Source organism: Sprattus sprattus (assembly GCF_963457725.1).
Source record: "Sprattus sprattus genome assembly, chromosome: 18".
Lineage (NCBI taxonomy): Eukaryota > Metazoa > Chordata > Actinopteri > Clupeiformes > Clupeidae > Sprattus > Sprattus sprattus.
In genome coordinates this window covers 25,497,613-25,516,975 of record NC_137916.1, presented here as the reverse complement: position 1 = coordinate 25,516,975, position 19,363 = coordinate 25,497,613, and the positions used below count along the sequence as shown (strand labels likewise).

Here is a 19,363-nt window from a genome sequence, read left to right as displayed (position 1 = left end):
CAAATAAAAGTTGAGCCGTAGGCTACTGCTTTAACCTTATTCTAAATGTGTGTACATAAAGGTGTGTGCAAAGTTAAATTCAATGTATTGATGGAAGTTAGCCTACTTCAGACAACAGCAATATAATTGTTGAGTCCTTGTATTTGTGTGTGGGTACCAAGGTATAAATACAAAGAAAAACAGTCTAATTTGAACTTGCCAAGTAATTTGGCACTGGATGACAATTGGATGTCTCTCAGATGTAAATCAATTTAAACAGAATGTCATTTCAGAACTTGTTTCCGTACAGAAATTAACAAGTGAAAGCATGAATGGCCATTTTGTTTTCATTTCCGCAGGCAGGAGTCTGTTAGAATGGGTCACAGTGTGTGGTGGCCAGATAAAAGATGCAGATTGCATTCCTGCTGACATGACATACCATTTAATTAAACTGTGTGAGTTTGTGTCACTTTGGCTGGACACACGATTGCCTCCCCTACTTTGCGCTGGTCCCCTTTACAAGGCCAAAGCACATATCTTAACAAAAGAAAAGAAAAATCTGGTCTGAAACATTTTGCACATTGTATTGTGGGAATGCTGGTGCCATTCACCCATACTCTGCCATAGTAACAGCAGGCCTACAAAGCAGAGTAGATTTAAGGAACAATATTTCCCTAGGGGCGGTGTGACAAAACACATTCTAAACTGCTTTTGCCACAATGCTGCAACATGAGAGTTTATCAGCCAGGTTATACTAGACTAAAACCAACATACTATTGTGCTATTTTACAATTCATTCATGAATTCATAACATTTCTGAGCTTTGCCATTGGCTTATTAGAAGTGGTTGTACCATCGAGGTACAAACATCTTCTTTTTTTATTATTATTATTTATTACAATCATTTATCATAATAAATTGCATTTCTGGGATCATGTCTTGGTGCAAGCAAATGTGTGATGTGGCAAAATCAAAAAGCATGAACATCAACATAAAGTGCTTTAACACACCATTCAAGCGTCCTGGCGTTGTATACGCTGCCTCTCTCAACAGTGAAGCTTGAAGGACACACCTCGGCTTGCCCTCCACACACCCCCTCGCCCCCACTCTCAAGCTATGCTCCACACTCAAGCCTAGCCGGGCAGCTCATCCATCAACCTGTCTGAATCTGTGCAGTGGACCCAGTGAGTGTGGAATACCCTACTGCTCCTGATCTCTCTCTCTCTCTCTCTCTCTCTCTCTCTCTCTCTCTCTCTCTCTCTCTCTCTCTCTCTCTCTCTCTCTCTCTCTCTCTCTCTCTCTCTCTCTCTCTCTCTCTCTCTCTCTATCTCCCTCTCTCTCTCTCCCTCTCTCTCTCTCTCTGTCCCTGAAAATATGGAGTCGAGGGTGTGGAAAGAAAGGATGCTAGAATGCTGTGCCTTTGTTTTTGGTTCAGTAAGTTCAGTAATGCTTTTGCATAAATTACTCCAGGCCCAGTGGAGAGCTTTTGCATGTGATCCTATAGGTGCAGAGTGCCATTATCAGCGCCTTTGAATTTGTTCGTGGCACACGGTTAAATTGTCAAGGAAACAAATCACTCTGATGTCGGAGCTTTGACGAGGGGGCTTTTGTTCGTCTAATGTAGATGAGGATCGCCAAGGGCATCAAAATAGTAACCTCAGACACTGCAGAGTGTATGCGATATGCCCAGTAGGTGGCAGTCAGGAGCTTTGCAATAACATTATTTCAGGACATACTAGTGTCTAGTGTGTTCAAGGTAAAGTGCAGTAAAACAGCAGACACGCAAACATACATTAAACATCTGAAAGTCTTAATATTTCTTTAGCACCTAGCACCCAGCCACAGAAACTCAGTTAAGACCAGTGGCTCCCAGAGCGAGGCTCGCCTATCCTGCTTTGTACTTAAATAATATAAGCTGGGCATTTGGTCTATATGTTAGAAGGGATAGCTAGCCTAATATGACGGACATGTGCCTAATATGAACCAATCCAAAGAACGGAACGATATAATCAAAAAACTATGGTGGGGCCAGATGTGGTCTGTTTCAAATAACATAAGAAATGTAAAACAAATTTTAACTGATTGATGTAATGAAATAGAAAATGTTTAACCATTCAAATACAATGTTTAAGAAAAGCTATGCAACAGCTGATGGCCATTTGACTCAAAAACAGGTAAAAGGCTATATGACCGTCTTTGCACTGTGGTGTCTAGGGGGCAACTATTCCGTACAAATAGCCTACAGTTGGTGCTACATACACGTGATCATTTTTAAACTTTGCAAGAAAAGCAGGTGTCAGACATCTCGGAATTTCATTAAAAATGATCCAGGCCTACCTCTAGGGACAACATGAAACGAAGAGAGGCTTCGGGGCACTGCAGCTTAACGTAGTCAAGGAAAGTTGATAGACGTGTCAATTGTTCTCGACAACATTGACACAATTATTTAAAAACTTTGGCCAATGAACTATGCTGGGAGGTGCGGTTGATGTGGGCCTTCTGGCCATTCAAAGTCTAGCCGTCATCATCCACGGGTTAAATAGCGGACATCTATATCTTGTTTCACAGAAACATCTGAAAGGTTAACCGTTGTGCAACATTGTGTCGAGGCGTATTCCCAGGTTATCTATATTTAGCATTTTTTTTCGAACGGTACACAAAATAGCCGGCGGGTGTTCTGAGTAGGCCTACCAATACACTATTGTCTTGAGTGGTTGTCAAACCATTTAAAGTCAACGACCTCACTTCAGCATAGTCTAATTCAATGAGGAAAATTCAGTTATGATTTAGCTAATTTCCCTCACATGTTATGTTACAATCTGGGCGTTGTAATGGCACGTGAAACTTGTCAAATCATGACAAAATGCACCCTTATGTGTCAAAAACAGAAGCACAACTACCTTGCTATAAGTTTTGTACAAAAAGAAGAGACCAGCTTAACCAGAGAGTCATGACACTTCCAGTTTAGAAATTATATTGTAATTTTTCGTGTTTTTAGGCCTTTACTGATAGCCTTCTCCAAGCCAGAAAAGGCCCAGATGTGTTCTATTGTCAACTGCTGTGTGAAATTAGTCCTCTCAGGTGAGGCAGCCATAAATGGTTATTGCAGTTTGTGCCTTGAAGGTGTTCTGGGCCTTCTGACTGATAATCACCTGGGAGAATTTATGCCGGGGATAATCCTAACCCCCTCTTGTCAACGGACGGTTCTCTAAAACCACCTGCATGGTCATGGTTGGCCGTGTCTATGAATCGCAGAAGACAGGTAGGATAATTAGCCGACTTAGCGGGGTGTTTGCTCAGGTAGCTGGGGATGATGGGGTTTTTGTCCAGGAAGCCGGAGGGCTGCTACCGGGCACAGGATATCTTAAGTAATGCACAGTTCAGGCCGTGCTGAAAGACAGCAAAGCCAGGGCACCCAGTGCGCGAAGTGAGATACATAGACACACACAGCCACACAGGCAAACACACAAATATCTTCATTGACATTTCAAACATGCTGTTGGACCTTAGGATAGAATCAACACATTTATAATGTATGACATTCTGTGCAGTGGGTGCAATAATGTAATTGGATCTAGGAAATATAAAAAGAGAGAAATAAATCTATTGCTTTTTTTTCGCAGGGCTGAGGCAGACGCAGCGCCTTTTTCCCCTCTTTTTTGTATCAACCCTCCAGCCTTTGATCAGATTTCTCTCGCTTCTGTGGTCAGTTGAGCAGCATCAGTGCTGACTACAAATATTAATCTCCAGGTCCCTGCCAGAATGCAGCTCTGTATGAATAATGCATGAGAACGGTAGGGGGGGGGGGGGGACAGGAAGGTGAGCATGCTATTGGCCACAACCCGGCTAAGTTGAACAGAAAGATACACCACCACCAACAAGTGAGCAGATGTGAATGCAACAGAGACCACATAGAAAACGGACTCTTCCTCGCCCGTGGTGCCAAACTGTTTTCCAGGCGGTTTGATTACCTTTCCTCTCCCGTCGGTGTCTTCTGCCTGTCGGCTCGCTCTTGGCCACCTCTTAAAAACAACTTATTTGGGCCAAATGTCTGTTTGCGCTCCCGAAGGGTGCACATACCTCGGTCTGGACGAGAGCCTCTTATCTGCGTCCCACAGGCAGGTGAGGGGAGAGAGGGCAAAGGTCGCCTATTGTCCAAGCGAGCGAGGCCTGACTTAACCTGCACGGCTCTCTCCCGTTTAATTGCCCACTTCAGGGGTGGGAGAAAGAGGCCAGGATGAAAGGCAGATGAAGCCAGTTGAAGCGTGGAGCATACCTGGGCTTCGTTCACAGCTGTCAGAGAGTACCCTCGGCTCACAGGTAATCCCCAATCTGTCATCATTAATTTGACCACGCTCCACAGGACCCCAGGGGAGGAGAGGACAGCCAAAGGACTCAAAAGGTGCCTTGATTTTATTTATGTCTGCTATCCATGCAAAACTAATAACTTGATAATATTTTTAAATGTGTCTATTGTCTATTGTATTGCACTAAAAAAAGCAACATTTATATTTACAAACTGTGACCATTCGCTAACACTCAGTGGCATGGCTAACGACAAACAAAAGTTAAATTCTTTAAATTCTTACCTCTTTTGCCAGATGAGTGTTTTGAAATCTTTCGGTGAATGATTCTTTCTCTCTTCTGTTCCGATGTTTGGTGTGTAGTTGTGAAAGGAAAACGAACAGGCTATTTCGAAAGTATTGAAGTCCTTAGGTCATCTTACCCTCGATTACGCTTGTAAAATGTTTCGAGAGTGGGATGAAATGAGGCCACACAGCCTGGCTCTTCATTTGTGGCCCCCGTAGAAATTATTGCCGAATTTGAGGGAAATTGACTGAGCCCCTTTTCAAATCCCCACTCGGCTGCTCTTAGAGCCGTTTCAGGGGACCACAGCACTCAGGAAATTGAAAGCATTCATTTGTTTATTTACCATTTTAGAGGGTGTAGTCTCGTCCTTCTGCCCCCACACTATGTTCTGTGTGTGTGCCCATCATTCACTGAGAGGCTCCTTTCATTTTCAGAAGAAGTCAGTGCACCCCATTGAAGCAGTGCAGTTACAATAAACCAAAACATGTTTCAATACAAACAGTGTGCATGGTCAAGGATTTGGACCAGCCATAGCAGTGTTGTAATAATGACTGCATGAAGGTCAGCACTCTCGTATTTTCTCCCATAAATGGGTTCCTCTTTTCCCCTCCTCAAGAAAACCTGACTTCAGTGGGGCCTCCAGTGTTCAGACAGCTTGGCAACGATCCACTTCTGCCAGCATCGCACTCACTAGATTAATCCCTCACTTTCCTTTCATTGCTTTCCAACATTCAAACTCAGGAAAATTGGCCTTTTTATAGGCATTTGGGCCGCGCTTTGCCCTCATAAGCCACCGAAGATTTGACAGGAGCAATTAGCAGCTCCGATATGGATGAAGTCCACCACCACCACCACCACCAGTACCACAACCACCACCACCACTCCCACCAGCTCCACCCTCATCCCATCCCTACCAGCTTACTAAGTGGCCCTCGAACCCTCCAGACCTGTGGCCTCCTTCCATCTCTCCGGCCCCATGCAAAGGGCCGGTGACAGTAATCCCCACCGCACTGAGCTCATATGGCTAATGAGGACCACTTCAGTTTATGGCCTGGCACCAGCACTGCTAGTATGGGAACCAGCTCACATGGGTCTCCTCATCACTTCAGAGTTTTTAATTGGCTAGTGTTGCCCATGGTAGGGTGGGGTGTGTGTGTGTGTGTGTGTGTGGGGTGGGGTTGGTGGGGTGGGGGTGGGCAAGTGCAGTGAAACAGAAAAGACAGCAGCCTGGCACCATAACATTGAAGGATAAAGGGAAGTGTGTGTGTGTGTGTGTGTGTGTGTGTGTGTGTGTGTGTGTGTGTGTGTGTGTGTGTGTGTGTGTGTGTGAGGGTGGTGATGGGGGGTGGGGGGTGGTGGCTTGTGTTCTGAAGGGAAGGACATTCTCACAGTAAGCTTTGAGCGTGTGTTGGTTTGCACAGGCTATGCCAAAGCTTTATGCCAGAATTATAGTGATACAATATTGAGCTAAAATGGCTCGGTGGGGCAGGATTGTTTGTTTGGTTTGCAGAGCTGGCAAACAGAGCGAGTGATCAACTTCACATTAATCAAAGTGTGGCATTAAAAATGTGATTCACACGTACGACTTGTGGGCAGTTGTCTGACCCTAGATCTAAGGCTGTATTATTGCAAATCCATGAATCCGCATTATAATTAGAAATATAATTAGTATCATTTATTAACCAAGTATGTTACACACACACACAGGAATTTTAACCCATCTGTGAGCAGTGAACACACACTCACACGCACACACACGCACACACACACACACACACACACACACGCGCACGCACACACACACACACACACACACACACACACACACACACACACACACACACACACACACACACACACACACACACACACACACACACACACACACACACACACACACACACACACACACACACACACACACACACACACACACACACTCTAAGAGCAGTGAACAATGAGCACACACACACATGGAGCAGTGGGCAGCCTTAGCTGCGGTGCCCAGGGAGGAGTTGGGGCGGGGTTAGGTGCCTTGCTCAAGGGCGCTTTAGCCATGGATGTTGAGGAACAGAGGGGCTAGATTGCTGAGAAAGACTCAAAACCATCAACAAACAATCCATTCTTTTCTTCTGCAATAAAAAAAAAATCTAAATGATTGTTCTGGTCATTTTTTTTCCTGCCAGTATCCTCAAACTACAAATGATGGAGTGAAAGGTTACAAGAGTAGAGTAAAGTAGTGGTTATGCTCCACTTGTAAAGTGGGTTAGTGGTCTCCTAAAAGTAGTAAGCAAACAACCCCATCCATTTACACACCAGCTTCAATAGGACAGACACATGACTCTCAGGGTTAACCCCTAAAGCTAATCCATGTCACCTTACCAGTCAGGACTGCCACAAATAAGATTAAACATTACCATTCTTTAAAAAAAAAAAATACTTAAATGTTTCTGTTTATAGAATCCCTGATATGGTTCTTGATTGTTTATTTACATAGTGAATGAGAGAACAAAGATCGTGCCCTTTGAGATGTATAAGCAAACGTAGGTGAGGCATGAGAATGTAGGAGTTAGGGACCGAGAGTTGTGCCCTTGAGCGCTGACCCCCCCCCCCCACAAAGCCCATAATTCCACAAGTACCCAAGAGCCCAGTCCCATTAAAACAAAACCACTAAATAGCTCCCGTGGTAATCTTTTGCGAGGGAAAGTGTTTATTTCACATGACCACACAGTCACTCTCACCACTTCTTGACCCACGAATGTTTAAGTTCCTTAAAATCGTGTGGAAGCATTTCGTCTTTGAGGATTAAAAAGTCAGCGCACAGAGGCGCGTTTTAGGGGGGGGTCAAGATCACCGTCCATACCCTCCCCCTTTGCTGGTAACCACACCGGATCATCTAATGCGCTTAGCAAAGGGTAAGTCAGAGGGACATTTTCCCGGAGTCAAGGTGTAACCCGAGGGTTAGGTGAAGCGTGGAGAGATATCCCCGCTCCAGAGTATTCCGAGGGGCAGGACTGTGCTGAGGGTGAACCCAGGGGGAGGAGGCGCATCTAGTGATTTGTTCGAACTGAGTGTAGATTGATAGGGAGCCGCTGCGTTGTTGCTGTGCGCACTCGGATGTGAGCGGAATCTCGCCAAAAACGCAACTTTTTTGTTGCAATTCACTTATTCAAAGACCGCGAAAGTTTTTGCCTGGCTGCTTGGAGAAGTCGGAAGGAATTCATCGTGCACTGATTTTAAAATTTCATTTTGACGACTGAGTGCCATTTAGGACAACTCTTGTGCACAGAAGTCAGGATGTCAAATATTTCTGTCAATGACCATCTTGAGGGGATATTGTCTGATTTTGAGGGTGAGTCTGGTTTAGTTATTTTTTTTAACTTTAAGAAACCACACAAAGTTTACTCGGTACAGTGTAATATAGTATAAGAAATAATTTAATTGTATGATCCATTTTTCATCCATTAACTTCACTCTGTTGCACAGTATTGATAAGCGCACTTTTGTAAAACCTAGTAGTATACTCAAACATATATGTTCGGGCGGTATAGATTCTAATTACACGGTTTGCGCGCAAAGAGTGGTCAACTGCACACTATACTTTTCTTCAGTAAAGAACCATTGGATTCTGGAGATGGAATGCATTCATTCCACAAGTATGCGACCCCAAGCACATGGAGCATAATCGTTTTACTTTTTGCCCATTTCGGTGTACACTCCACCATTCATATTGATTTCGTCAACTAGTCCGTCTCTTCTTTTACTCTTATCACATAATGTAGTTTGATCAAGGTTTCCCCCAGGTAAAGGGTTGCATATCTGTAAAGGAAAGAAACACTGATATCGATGCAACTAACGTATGTGATGACTTTCATGGCGCTTCAGCTATTTTCCCAAATAGAAGGAGCTCATGAAAAAACAGTTTATGCCTTAAAATCTTGCCTTTGCTAGCACACACGAATCTTATTGTCATCCATTGAGAGAGCAGCGGTTGGTTAACTCAAACTAAGTTGAATACACTTTATGGCTTTTTTTGATTACTTGTGAATAACAGGGGGAGGAAATAAAAAACAGGGGAGCAAACAGTATTTCCTTGTGAATAATGCACTGAGAGTGGAAGTCAAACCTATACTACATGCCGTTGCTTTTTCTTTCTGTGCGTGAGTCATAATTTCGAACATTCGCACCCCTAAATTCTGAGGACTCTCGGCTGTAATTAGCCTGCCACGCTCATAAACTAACCCACCCGCCTTAGATACAGTGCAATGCTTTATTTAGAAAACTATCTCCACAGACAGTCTTTTCTACAACTGTGACCACTATTGAATTTGACACACATCTCTGGCCGAGGGAGAAGCCCTCCCTTGCAGATCTGTCATGAATGGGGACAGGGAAGGGACAGCAGAACAATGGAATCTCTCTCAGGACATCTAGCTGTTTAGACAGGTGCTGATCTTAGGAGAAAAACAAATTAGTTCAAGCCCTTGGAATAAAACGCAATCTATTATTGCATTTGTGTGCTTGTTGGGGACTATTGTTTGTCTACACAGTTGTATTTCTTAGACTGGTCATCAGTTGAGGAAGTTGACCTAACTCTTTTATGGCACTGCTCATAACTGCTTGTAGTGCACTCTTACAAGTACCAATGAGATAAAATGTGTTTTTCATGTTTGTTTTGTAGCCTTGCTGCATTGATAGCTTTACCAGTAGGAATTTCCAAGCCACACCTAATAAGATTTGCCCATTGAAACAACTGGCCTTTGCTGCTAAAATGGCAAACAAACATATCAGATGAACTGGCTTCGGGTACCCCCCAGAGTTGCAACAACATCATGGAATACCATTGTGTCGCTAGTGGAGTGGTGACGCCTTTGATGCTGGAGGCCAGATTTTTGTAGAGGCTGTTGTTTGGGTGTTATCTGGCGCACAGATGTTTTCAAGCATGGGGCTGTTTGAATGCACAGCATAAAAAAAACGAAAAACAAAAAAACATGCTTTGCAAGGGCATATATATACAGGAGACAAGTTTTCAACATCTGTGTGGTATGAATGTAGCTTAAAGCGATCAGTATTAAATGTGACGGGCTCCAATTTAATTTGGTCAAAGGATGCAGTTGTCATCGTCTATGCTCCTGTGAGCATCTGGGGAATGCAGTGAAAGGCACAGTGTCCTCTGCTCGCGGTTACCCCCCACCCCCCGCCCCCCCCAATTAGTTTCCTTTTCAATCAGATTTATCCTGGGGGCTATAAACCATGTGATGTGCTGTAGGGAAGGTATCACAACAGAGAAGGGTTGCACTCTGGCAGCTTCACCTTAAAGTAGGCCACAGGGTTCACCTAAGAACAAGGGGCCAGTGTGGCACAATGGGCCTCAGTAAAAGACATACAGTAGCCCTGTTCAACATGTAGGAGGACTAGGGTCCTCGAACGCCCGGCTGGAATGTGTTAGGCTGCGCGGGGTGTAGCGAGGGCCCTTTCATGTGGCCGTGCAACTGTGAAATGTGTCCCCCCCAGGATACGCATTGGAGCTCAAATCATAGCCATACGGGTCTTAAGAGCTGGATTAAAGCAGGGGGGGGGGGGCTTAAAAAAAAGTAGAAACTCAAGGAGAAGCATCGGAAAGAGAAAAAATAGAGACAGATGCCTCAAAGACATTTTTAGTGAATGGACAACCCGGAGCAGGCCAGAGAACACACACACACACACACACACACACACACACACACTCACACACACACACACACACACCTCCCTCAAAGCTGGGTGGCTGTCAGTAGCCGCCAGAACAAATATAAAAGAGCCTCGCTCTCCCCTCAGTAGGAAACCTAAGATGGCCAGTGCGCCTTTGCCCCGCTTCTTAGCCTCACAGGTTGAGGTCCCCGAGAGCCAGACTGGGAGTGTGTGTGTGTGTGTGTGTGTGTGTGTGTGTGTGTGTGTGTGTGTGTGTCCGAGAGCCAGACTGGGAGATCCTGTTGCTTCAGTAGCCTCAGTATTTTGGGCTCCGCGGTCAGCAGGTTGACAGCTACACCTACTCAAAAAACATGGAGTTGGGTTTCTGACTTTCCTCTTCTAGTCCTGAGTTAGCATGATCTGTGTTGAGTGCCTCACAGGTTGTACTGAGATGTGATCTGATGTGTTTGTGTGTGTGTGTGTGTGTGTGTGGTTGTCTGTAATAACTGAATGGCCCAGTGACTCAGTGGCCCAATGGCCGTCCAGCATTACAGGCCCTATACTATGTGGCTCTCTGTGCTCCTTGCCTGAACACGTGAGGGTTTCAGCCGGGTCATTGTGTGTGTGTGTGTGTGTGTGTGTGTGTGTGTGTGTGTGTGTGTGTGTGTGTGTGTGTGTGTGTTTGAGCCGGGTCATGTGGTTTCCTAGAGGGAAGAGAAAAATATATAGAAAGGAAAGGAAAGGGGGGGGGGGGGGGGGGGGACGATAACATAAAGGAGGCTATGGATAGGAGTCAATAATGATGATTTATGTGTTTCCTGTTCCACCCAAAGTACTTGTTTAGATCTCTCACACAGGCACTCTCCAGGCAAACAGCAGGTCCACCTAAAGACTCAAGGAGTCGAGCACCGGAGGGTGGAACAGTAAAACTGCCTGTTTGCCTCCTGATCCGTCACTCAGGGTGTATCTCTGAAGAAAAAAAAAAACCTCCACTTCTGACTTACTTTTTTACGTTGGAATTTCAGCTTAGCAAGACGGCAAGCATACATTAAGCCGTGTTTCCAAGCTGCTGCCTCCATTATAGAAAGGAGTGAGAGAAGAAAAAAAAAAACTGGCAGCAGAACAGTGTTTTTTGTTTTTTTTTCAACATAAAGTTCAGACTTGCCAGTGCATAATTGCCCCTAAAAGAGCATGCCTTTGATGAACATCCTCTATAAAGCAAATGGAGATGTGTGTATTAAGTGCCCTCGGCCCCTACATGTCTTGTCCAAGTGTTGTGTAGCACAGGCAGCTATAAGCATTTAAGCGAGACCATGTGCTGGAGGTTTTTTTCATGCCGGTGAAAACCTTGTGCACGCATACCTGAGTTTTACCACCCCGAGAAGAAGGGGTTAAAAAGAAATACATAGAGGGTGATGTAAGTGACATGGCCCGTGTTCACATGCACTCTGACGAGGTGTGTAAAAAAAAAGAGTTTGTGAAAGTGTGAAAGCTTTTTCAGAGCCCCCCAGGGATGTCAGAACCTGTAGGGGTTTGGGCGGGGTGGGGGGGGCTTTTGGTGTGTGTCGTTTCAACACACGTTTGAAAATGGCAGGTCGGAATTCAGCTTCCAGATGTGCCCTGAGCTGAGGTGGTCTGCACAGGTAGAGAGAGAGAGAGAGAGAGAGAGAGAGCAAGAGAGAGAGAGAAAGAGAGAGAGAGAGAGAGAGAGAGAAAGAGAGATAGAAAGAGAGATAGAGAGACAGAGAGAGAGAAAGAGAGATATAGAGACAGAGAGAGGCTGAACAGACAGAGTGGTTGTCAGAGAATACCTGCCTGGAATGTGTGTGTGGTGGTGGTGGTGGTGTTAGTGGGGTGTGTGAGGTGGGGGTTGAGAAACCAAGGGTGGGGGGGTGGGTGGTGGGGGGGCTCCGATAGAACAACAGGCCCAGACTCGCTGCCCCTCCCTGCCCGTCCAAAGGTCTCTGCTCACCTCCGTCAACAACTTCAGACTTTCCCCCCTTCAGTGACTCGTCCCTCGCTGGGCTTCTTAATGTTGGATGCCCAATAAAAACGACCCTGTTATGAATAGTGCTTGTCATATTAGTCAAGCTGGGCTGTGCTCGACAGACGAGGGAGCTGCAAAGAAAGGACACAGCGTGTTATAAATGAGGCTTGCAATCCTGGACGCCTCTTCAGAGACCAGTAGCAGTTCTTTATGTGCCAGACGTCCACGTGCTGCGTGCTGCACTCTCACTCTGGTCGCCCCCTCCCCTCCCCTCCAGACTACCCCGGGGCTATCATCAAGTGCACAGCCCTTTTCCCCCTTCACAAGACCCCCTTAGCCACATACCATGAATTTAAGCCCCTAAAATAACAGGCCAGCCAACGTGAGGCTGGTTTGCAAGATGAATGCGTGAGGAGAGCTGAGGAGAACCGGCCCACGTCGTCTACCTTTATTAAGCTCTGCGTGACGGTTAAAACCTTCCCTTTGATTGTGGCTGCCGGCCGCGATTCGACGCTTTCTCCGAGCAGCTTTTAAACCGGCTGCTCCAAGCACGGCCGCAGATGTCGGTAAATCGGCATCCCCTCTGCTTGCGGTGATAGTTTTAGCCCTGCATGCCAACTGCAGAGCGATGAGAATCTGCTTTTCGTCACGCGGGGTTTTTTTTCGCCTCCCTCCTGCTTAAACCACAATAAGAACTTTCCGGCATCCCCGGGGTCAGGCCGTGCGAAAGAGGCCTGTGAGGCACGGCTTGATTGCTTCAGATTCGCAGGAAATTAAAAGCAAGGACCCTCCGTGAGCCTCTGATGAGCCGAGTGTCAACAGTCTGCGTGACAGGAAATGCGTTATCGCGGGGGAACAGGAAGAAAGACACCCCATGTCCAAGAATGCAACAGTGAAACACCCTTAAATGAACAGCGTCAGGGAAGTGCCTTATCCCCCCCCCCCCCCCCCTCCCCACACTGCAGTCCCCCCCCCCGGCTGTGCCCAACCCTGTTGGAAAACAAAGATTAGAGAAGCGACTATCTGGGTTTTTTTGTTGTTTGTCTTAGAAAAAGAAATCATCATATTCAGCATGTCGAATGCTAGCATCGTGGGTAAGCTGAGAGGATTAAAACCCAAGAGATCGCTGTGTGAGAGAGAGAGAGAGAGAGCAGGGAAGAGACACGCAACTAACACTCGGCTGTCATCGTAATTATTTCCTGGGTTTTTGGAGCGAGTGCCAGCCATCACCTGATACCATCCCCTCTTTATCTCCCCCTTTGGCTGAGCTGCTGGGGCAAGTCCCCGCTCGTCCGGCGCTGCTTTTGTTTTAAACCGTTAGCATCGTGCCATGCTGTTGGAATTCCTCTGCGGTCCGGGGGCATCGGTATTAGCGTCGCTGTGGTGGTGTGTGTGGTGGTGTGTGTGGTGGTGTGTGTGGTGGTGTGTGTGGTGCGCACATCTATGTGCCTCTCTTGTGCTCATTGTGTCTGAACACCCACGGTGACCAAAGCCGCCAGCTCAGAAACATTCAAAACATGCGCCCGCTGCTAATGGAGCCTATCACTAATAAACCCCCTCACCCCCCACCCCCTCACCCAGCCAGAGCCACATGGCGAGGGGTAACAGTATACACCCGTTCGCCCATTTAGGTAGGGATGCAAAGATGGCCGTGTGTGTGTGTCTATTGCACCGAGGGTCACGCTGCTGGAATTTGATTAGGGGCTAAACTCTCACAGCTGTGCTGCTGTTGATGGGCTAACTGAGACAAGGGGGTTGTGGTCTGGCTCACTGTACAAAATAAAGGAAGGAGAGAGAGGGTGGGGAGGGGAGAGGGGGGGGGGGGGGGGTCAGCCTTTGCTGTGCATGAAATTTGATTTGATTTAGTGCTCGTAGTTTCTCGCAGCTCTTAATGAGTAGCACACCCCTACAGAAAGACATGCTGCTTAGGCCTACCCAGTGCCGCCAGATAAACATCAGAGCTGCTACTCAAGATGCCATGTTATCACAGGCACTGATAGCACCTTATTTACACAGCTCTGACTGGCTGAGCCTCAATGGGAAAGGCTCTGAAAAATGACTTGCCTGAGGTTTTTTTTTTTTTTTGCCCTTCATTCTCTACAGAAAAAAAAAACTTTTCTGTATTGAATGGTTAGGAATTTTGTGAATGTAACTATTTTAAGAGGTGAACAAGACAAAGAGAGATAGACAGAGACAGAGAGACAGAGAGAGAGAGAGAAAGAGACAGAGAGACAGAGAGAGAGAGAGAGAGAGAGAGACAGAGACAGAGACAGAGACAGAGAGAGAGAGAGAGAGAGAGACAGAGAGAGAGAGACAGAGATTTATGTAATCTCAAAGTCACCATATACATTCAGCTCCACTCCTCGTCATGCTTGTCTATTCCAGCAGTCATCACTGACTGCTTTGATGCCCACATGAAATACTTTTCGGTCGGCCACTTCCCTCTGTGTCTGGGGCTGCTGTGAGTGAGTGTGGGTCTGCGGACGCTGTCATTGTTCTCCTGTGGAATTCTGGGTCATAGCAAGGGCCGTTGTAATCCAAGCCCTCAGCCCCTGACACTCTGTCCGTGAATCGGCCCTTTGTGCAGGAGGAAGAGCCTTAGCCCCTCACAAAGGGAAAAGGTCGGAAAACAGTGTTTGCCATTGGCTTTGTGTCCCAGGGTCTGGGAATGGGGCGGATTAGGGGAACGCCAGTACAATTCACATGCTCCAGGTGTGTGGAGCTGCCATTTTGTGTCTAATGAGCTTACTTGTGCTAATGATACTTTTTTTGTCCTTGTAAGTTAGTTTCACATGTATGTGTGTATGTGAGTTGCACGGCTCTGAAAATTGTTTAAAAGCTAAAGAGTTTTGTTGAAGAATATTAATACAATGTACAATGAGGAATTTCCTAACTATTTCTGTGGTTTTCCCTGATTCATGAGGGGAATGTAAAGAAAATAAGGAACTCACTGTGTAGTGCAAAACACATGCACACTCTTGCCAACGAGCAAATCAAATTAAACTGTCTAAATCCGTCAAAGCGTCAACAGTCCATGTTGATGTGATTCTTGGCCTCCTTTTTAGCTCTAGTGTCTGGGAGTTACATGAACAAGACACTTGCAAGACATAACCTGGCTTCAGGAATGAAGTATGCTTTACACAGTGATGTCATGTCAACCTCAAAGCAAGATCAAACAGACACCATTGTAATTACAGCTTGGCCTCTAACAATGTGTCTGACGGAGGACCCTTGAAAATGGGCCCCACTGTCTTTTACGCAGAAGTGTAGCCTTTCAAGCTTTTAGGGGCACTATAAAGACAATCTGGGAAATGACCAGTATACGTTGATTTTTTTATTGTTATCATGAAAGCAACAGCAGAGCTTTGAAGTATGCAAGGATCAGCATTAAGTAAACAATGTACAACATTGGCGCTGTGGTAAAACCATGGAGTTTTTTTTTTATTATTATTTTAATTGATTTACTATTTTAAACAGCCTTAAGTATAAGTATCCTCAGAACATCAAAATAACACAAGGAATAAAAAGTCAGCTGATGATTTTTTGGGACTCTGCATTGTTCTTCAACTGTCTCACTGTTTATCACTTAGAACACTTACAAAACGTAGTTTATCACTTCAGCTGTGTATATGCGGTAAATTCACATACTTCCTTAAGACCAGAGGGTTGCTTAACTGCTTCACAGTAGTGGATAAGTGAATGAATGAAAGTTTTACCATACAGGGTTTTTTAATGTATTCTAACATCCATTTCTTTTCCGTTGCAGCGTTGAAGAGATCCTTTGATATCGATGATGTGGACGAGATCCCCACTTTCTCCCCGGCGTCTCCCGTCACCTCCCCCATCAGCCCAACGTCCATCCTCAACAAGACCAATGAGAGCCGGACTCCGTCGAATCACATGTCCTCACCCTACCGGTCCAGGATCACTGTAGGCTCGGGCCCGGTCCAGAGTCCTGTGCAGAAGTCCAGAATGGTCTCCAGTATGTCCTTCAACCGGGGCACCATGGGCAACAAGCCAAACATCAACGCCAGCACCGGCATCAACCGAGCCGCATCCTTCCAGAACAAGTTCAACCCCAACGGCTTCAACTCGTCGTCGGGCCCGGGCAGTGACAACGACAGCCTCCACAGCTCCTCCTCCAGCCTGGAGTACCAGGCCTCCTCCAAGCTCAACTCTTACACGACGAGCCCGTCCCAGAGCCCCATGGGCGGGGGCGAGTACAAGGCCCCGTGCATGACCAGCCCCGTCATGAAGAAGTTCTCCTCGCACGGGAACATGTTTCACTCGGAGCTGGATAACCCGCTGGTCATCCCCACAGAGCCCATGGGCATGGGCATCACCCACGGCTCCATGCCCTCTCTAGACCTCCAGCTCGGGGAGAGCGGCGGCGGGGTGAGGCGCGTGGTCTCGCCGGGATCTCGATTCGCTAACGCCGGCATGCTGCGGAACAACGTCGTCCCTCAGCGCGGGCAGAATCCCAGTCCGTACGGCATGGAGCCGTACTCCCCTCCTCCGAACCTCCAGCAGTCCCCCAAGCCCAAGGAGCGAGCCAAGCTCAACAAGTTTCCTCTGGATCTGGACAACCTGGTGGCTGCTAAACCCCACAACGAGGAGGTCGGCCCCGTCGCCCCGAAACCCCCTCCCAGGTTCCTCCCCAGCTCCAGGAGCCCGTCCGTGTCTGCAAGTCCTTCTGCCTCCATCAGCAGCTTGGACAGCACTGATCTGTCCCTGATACACCACCACAACAACAACAACAACATAGACAACAAGAGGGAGCTCGTGTACTCCCCCGGTGCCTTCCCCGTCCCCTGTGTCAGCCCGTCTCCAGTTCCCCTCTCCCCGGCCCAGACCCCGCGGCTCAACCTGGCCTCCCAGCCTCAAGTTGTCCAGCTCTCTCCGGTCACCCCGCCGCCGCCATTCACATTCCCGGAAGACACCGACGCCAACGAGCCGGACATGGATTCGGCCCAGGCCAAGGAGAGCGTTGGATCGATACTCCAGAGGATTGCCTCCTTTGCCCGCGTGGATGCCAGCGTGCCAGTACCCAGCGTCCCCAGCATCCCCAGCGTCCCCAGCAGCGTCCCCAGCCCGACCCTTCCTCACAGCAATGGCATAAGCAGGGAGTCACCAGCCATGCAGTACAAGGAACACGACAGGAAGGATGGTAAGAAAGCGCATGCTTTTATAACCGTCTAATGGGAGTGCTTTCCAACAAACACTTCAAAAGTCAAACCAAGTCAAAACACTTTTGTTCCACTTTGATGGAGGGTATACTTGCTTTTTTGAGGGGGTCTGTCTGAAGAGGCAGGAGGGCAGACTTCTTTGGAATTGAATACCATTAGCTAAGTAAATAAAGTGTTACATTAAGCAATGGAGGATACCCCCCCCCCCCGGCCCCATCCTGTCTTGCACCATTAGGGCATCTTTCTGTTTGAAGTGATGTTGTCATCACAGGTGTCTGTCAATGCCTCACGAACATACAGTAGAGAAGAAAGAGTGAGGTCAGACACATACTGAGACAGTGAGAGAGAGAGAGAGAAAGAAAGAAAGAAGAGGGGGGGGGAAAAAACCCCAACAGCAGCAGTGGGTGGAATTCTTGACATATCAACAAATAGCTGAGTGCTAGCAGTGATAACAGTGCAGGGCAGCTTGTCAACACATTCATCCCGCCTCCGTAAAGTAATCCCCCGCTGGCCACTACTGTGGTTTCCTTCCTGCCTGCCTCCCGCTACACAAGGCAGCTTTTCTCCCCCTCCTCATGGGAGAAGCCGTGAGTCCCTCAGGTGCTGTGTTGTTGATCCACCGAGTGCCTCACCTCCCTGCTCACATCTCAGGGAGAGGGAAAAAAAAAAAAAAACCTGTCTGGCTGGCTCACCTTTGGGATCAGCTAAATCCAAACCCGACGGGAGGCGTTGATGTGGTAGTCTAATGGTATCTTCCTGGTTGACAGAAATGGGTTTCGTGGAGCTGTGACCGGAGGGATTTAGCCGTGAGCAGATTCAGAGGTGTGCTGTCTGAGATCCACTCGCACCGGGGTGGGGGTGGGGTGGGGTGGAGTGGGGTAGGGTGGGGTGGGGTGATGTGCGGTGGGGTGGAGTGGGGTGGGGTGTAAAGCGGTAAAGCCGTGTGTTGAGGTCTAAGATGAGCCGAGACAGCCTTCAAAAGCCACCAATGACAACAAGCTGTGTGACAAAGGAGGTCCAGCGCTAGACAAAATGTGACATGAAGCAGAAAGAAGCATTCCAATGTTGCTGTGCCCTACTTTGTGATCAATAAAAATGTTAGTTGGTAGGGTTGGCTCATGTTATTTTGGGGGAAGGTGACCCGGAGGCTTTTTACCTACACCAATAGCTTGACTGATGCGCTAGCTGGCCGTGTGCCTGGCGCCTGGTGTCTTGGGGGACCATGTGGAAGTGCACACTGATTGTGGTTAAGAAGTGCATCCCTTTCAGGAAATAGTGAGGGATGAGAGAATGAGAGAGTGTGGAAGGAGGCTTGCCAAGTTCAGCCTCTAATAAAGCCCAAAGGAACATGAGATAAACGTATCCACAAACAGATAATAAAGACGGTACTAAAAACTTGTTATCTGACTAGCAGAGAGACTGAAATCTAAGCTGCTGAGTTTTTTTGGGGGGGGGGGGTTCTTGTTTAAAAAAGCATTGCTACAGAGGGGTTTTATTGTTTTTTTTAGTTTTCACCTTTTCTATCTGTTTCCCTTCTGTTCCCCTCTCTTTCACTCTCTCTCTCTCTCTTTCTCTCTCTCTCTTTCACTCTCTCTCTCACTCTCTCTCCTCCCTTTCTCTCTCTGCTGTTGTTTAATGGAGGGAAGTCTGCAGCCCCTCGCTCTGACCAAAAGAAAACAGAGAGTCACTCAACTGTGAAGACCCCATGGGTGCCTGGTACTACGCTCGGCTACCAAAGACAAAACGTTGAGTTTCTCCCATGGCACCTATCGTCTGCATCTCTCAAACAGGGAAGGGGGGGGGGGGGGGGGGGGGTGGGGGGGGGAGAGAAGAGAGAGAGAAGAGAGAGAGAATGTGTGAGAGAACACTGGGCTGGGTGTTCTGACATCCGGCGTGATCCCGGACAGCTGGGAAACAAACGGCCCCTCTAGAGCCATGTTTTCTCCTTGAA

The 19,363-nt window shown here is 47.3% G+C and overlaps 1 protein-coding gene across 1 annotated transcript in view; it reads left to right on the top strand.

Annotated features, from left to right (window-relative positions):
- The first annotated feature begins 7,708 nt into the window (after nucleotides 1-7,708).
- The window catches only part of septin12 (septin 12), a 77,067-nt gene continuing 65,412 nt past the window's right edge, over nucleotides 7,709-19,363 (top strand). Inside the window, exons 1-2 of the mRNA XM_080857177.1 lie at nucleotides 7,709-7,921; nucleotides 15,993-17,393. Coding sequence (XP_080713303.1) covers nucleotides 7,867-7,921; nucleotides 15,993-17,393 — 1,456 coding nt within the window. The 5' untranslated portion in view covers nucleotides 7,709-7,866. The remainder of the gene's footprint in view (nucleotides 7,922-15,992; nucleotides 17,394-19,363) is intronic.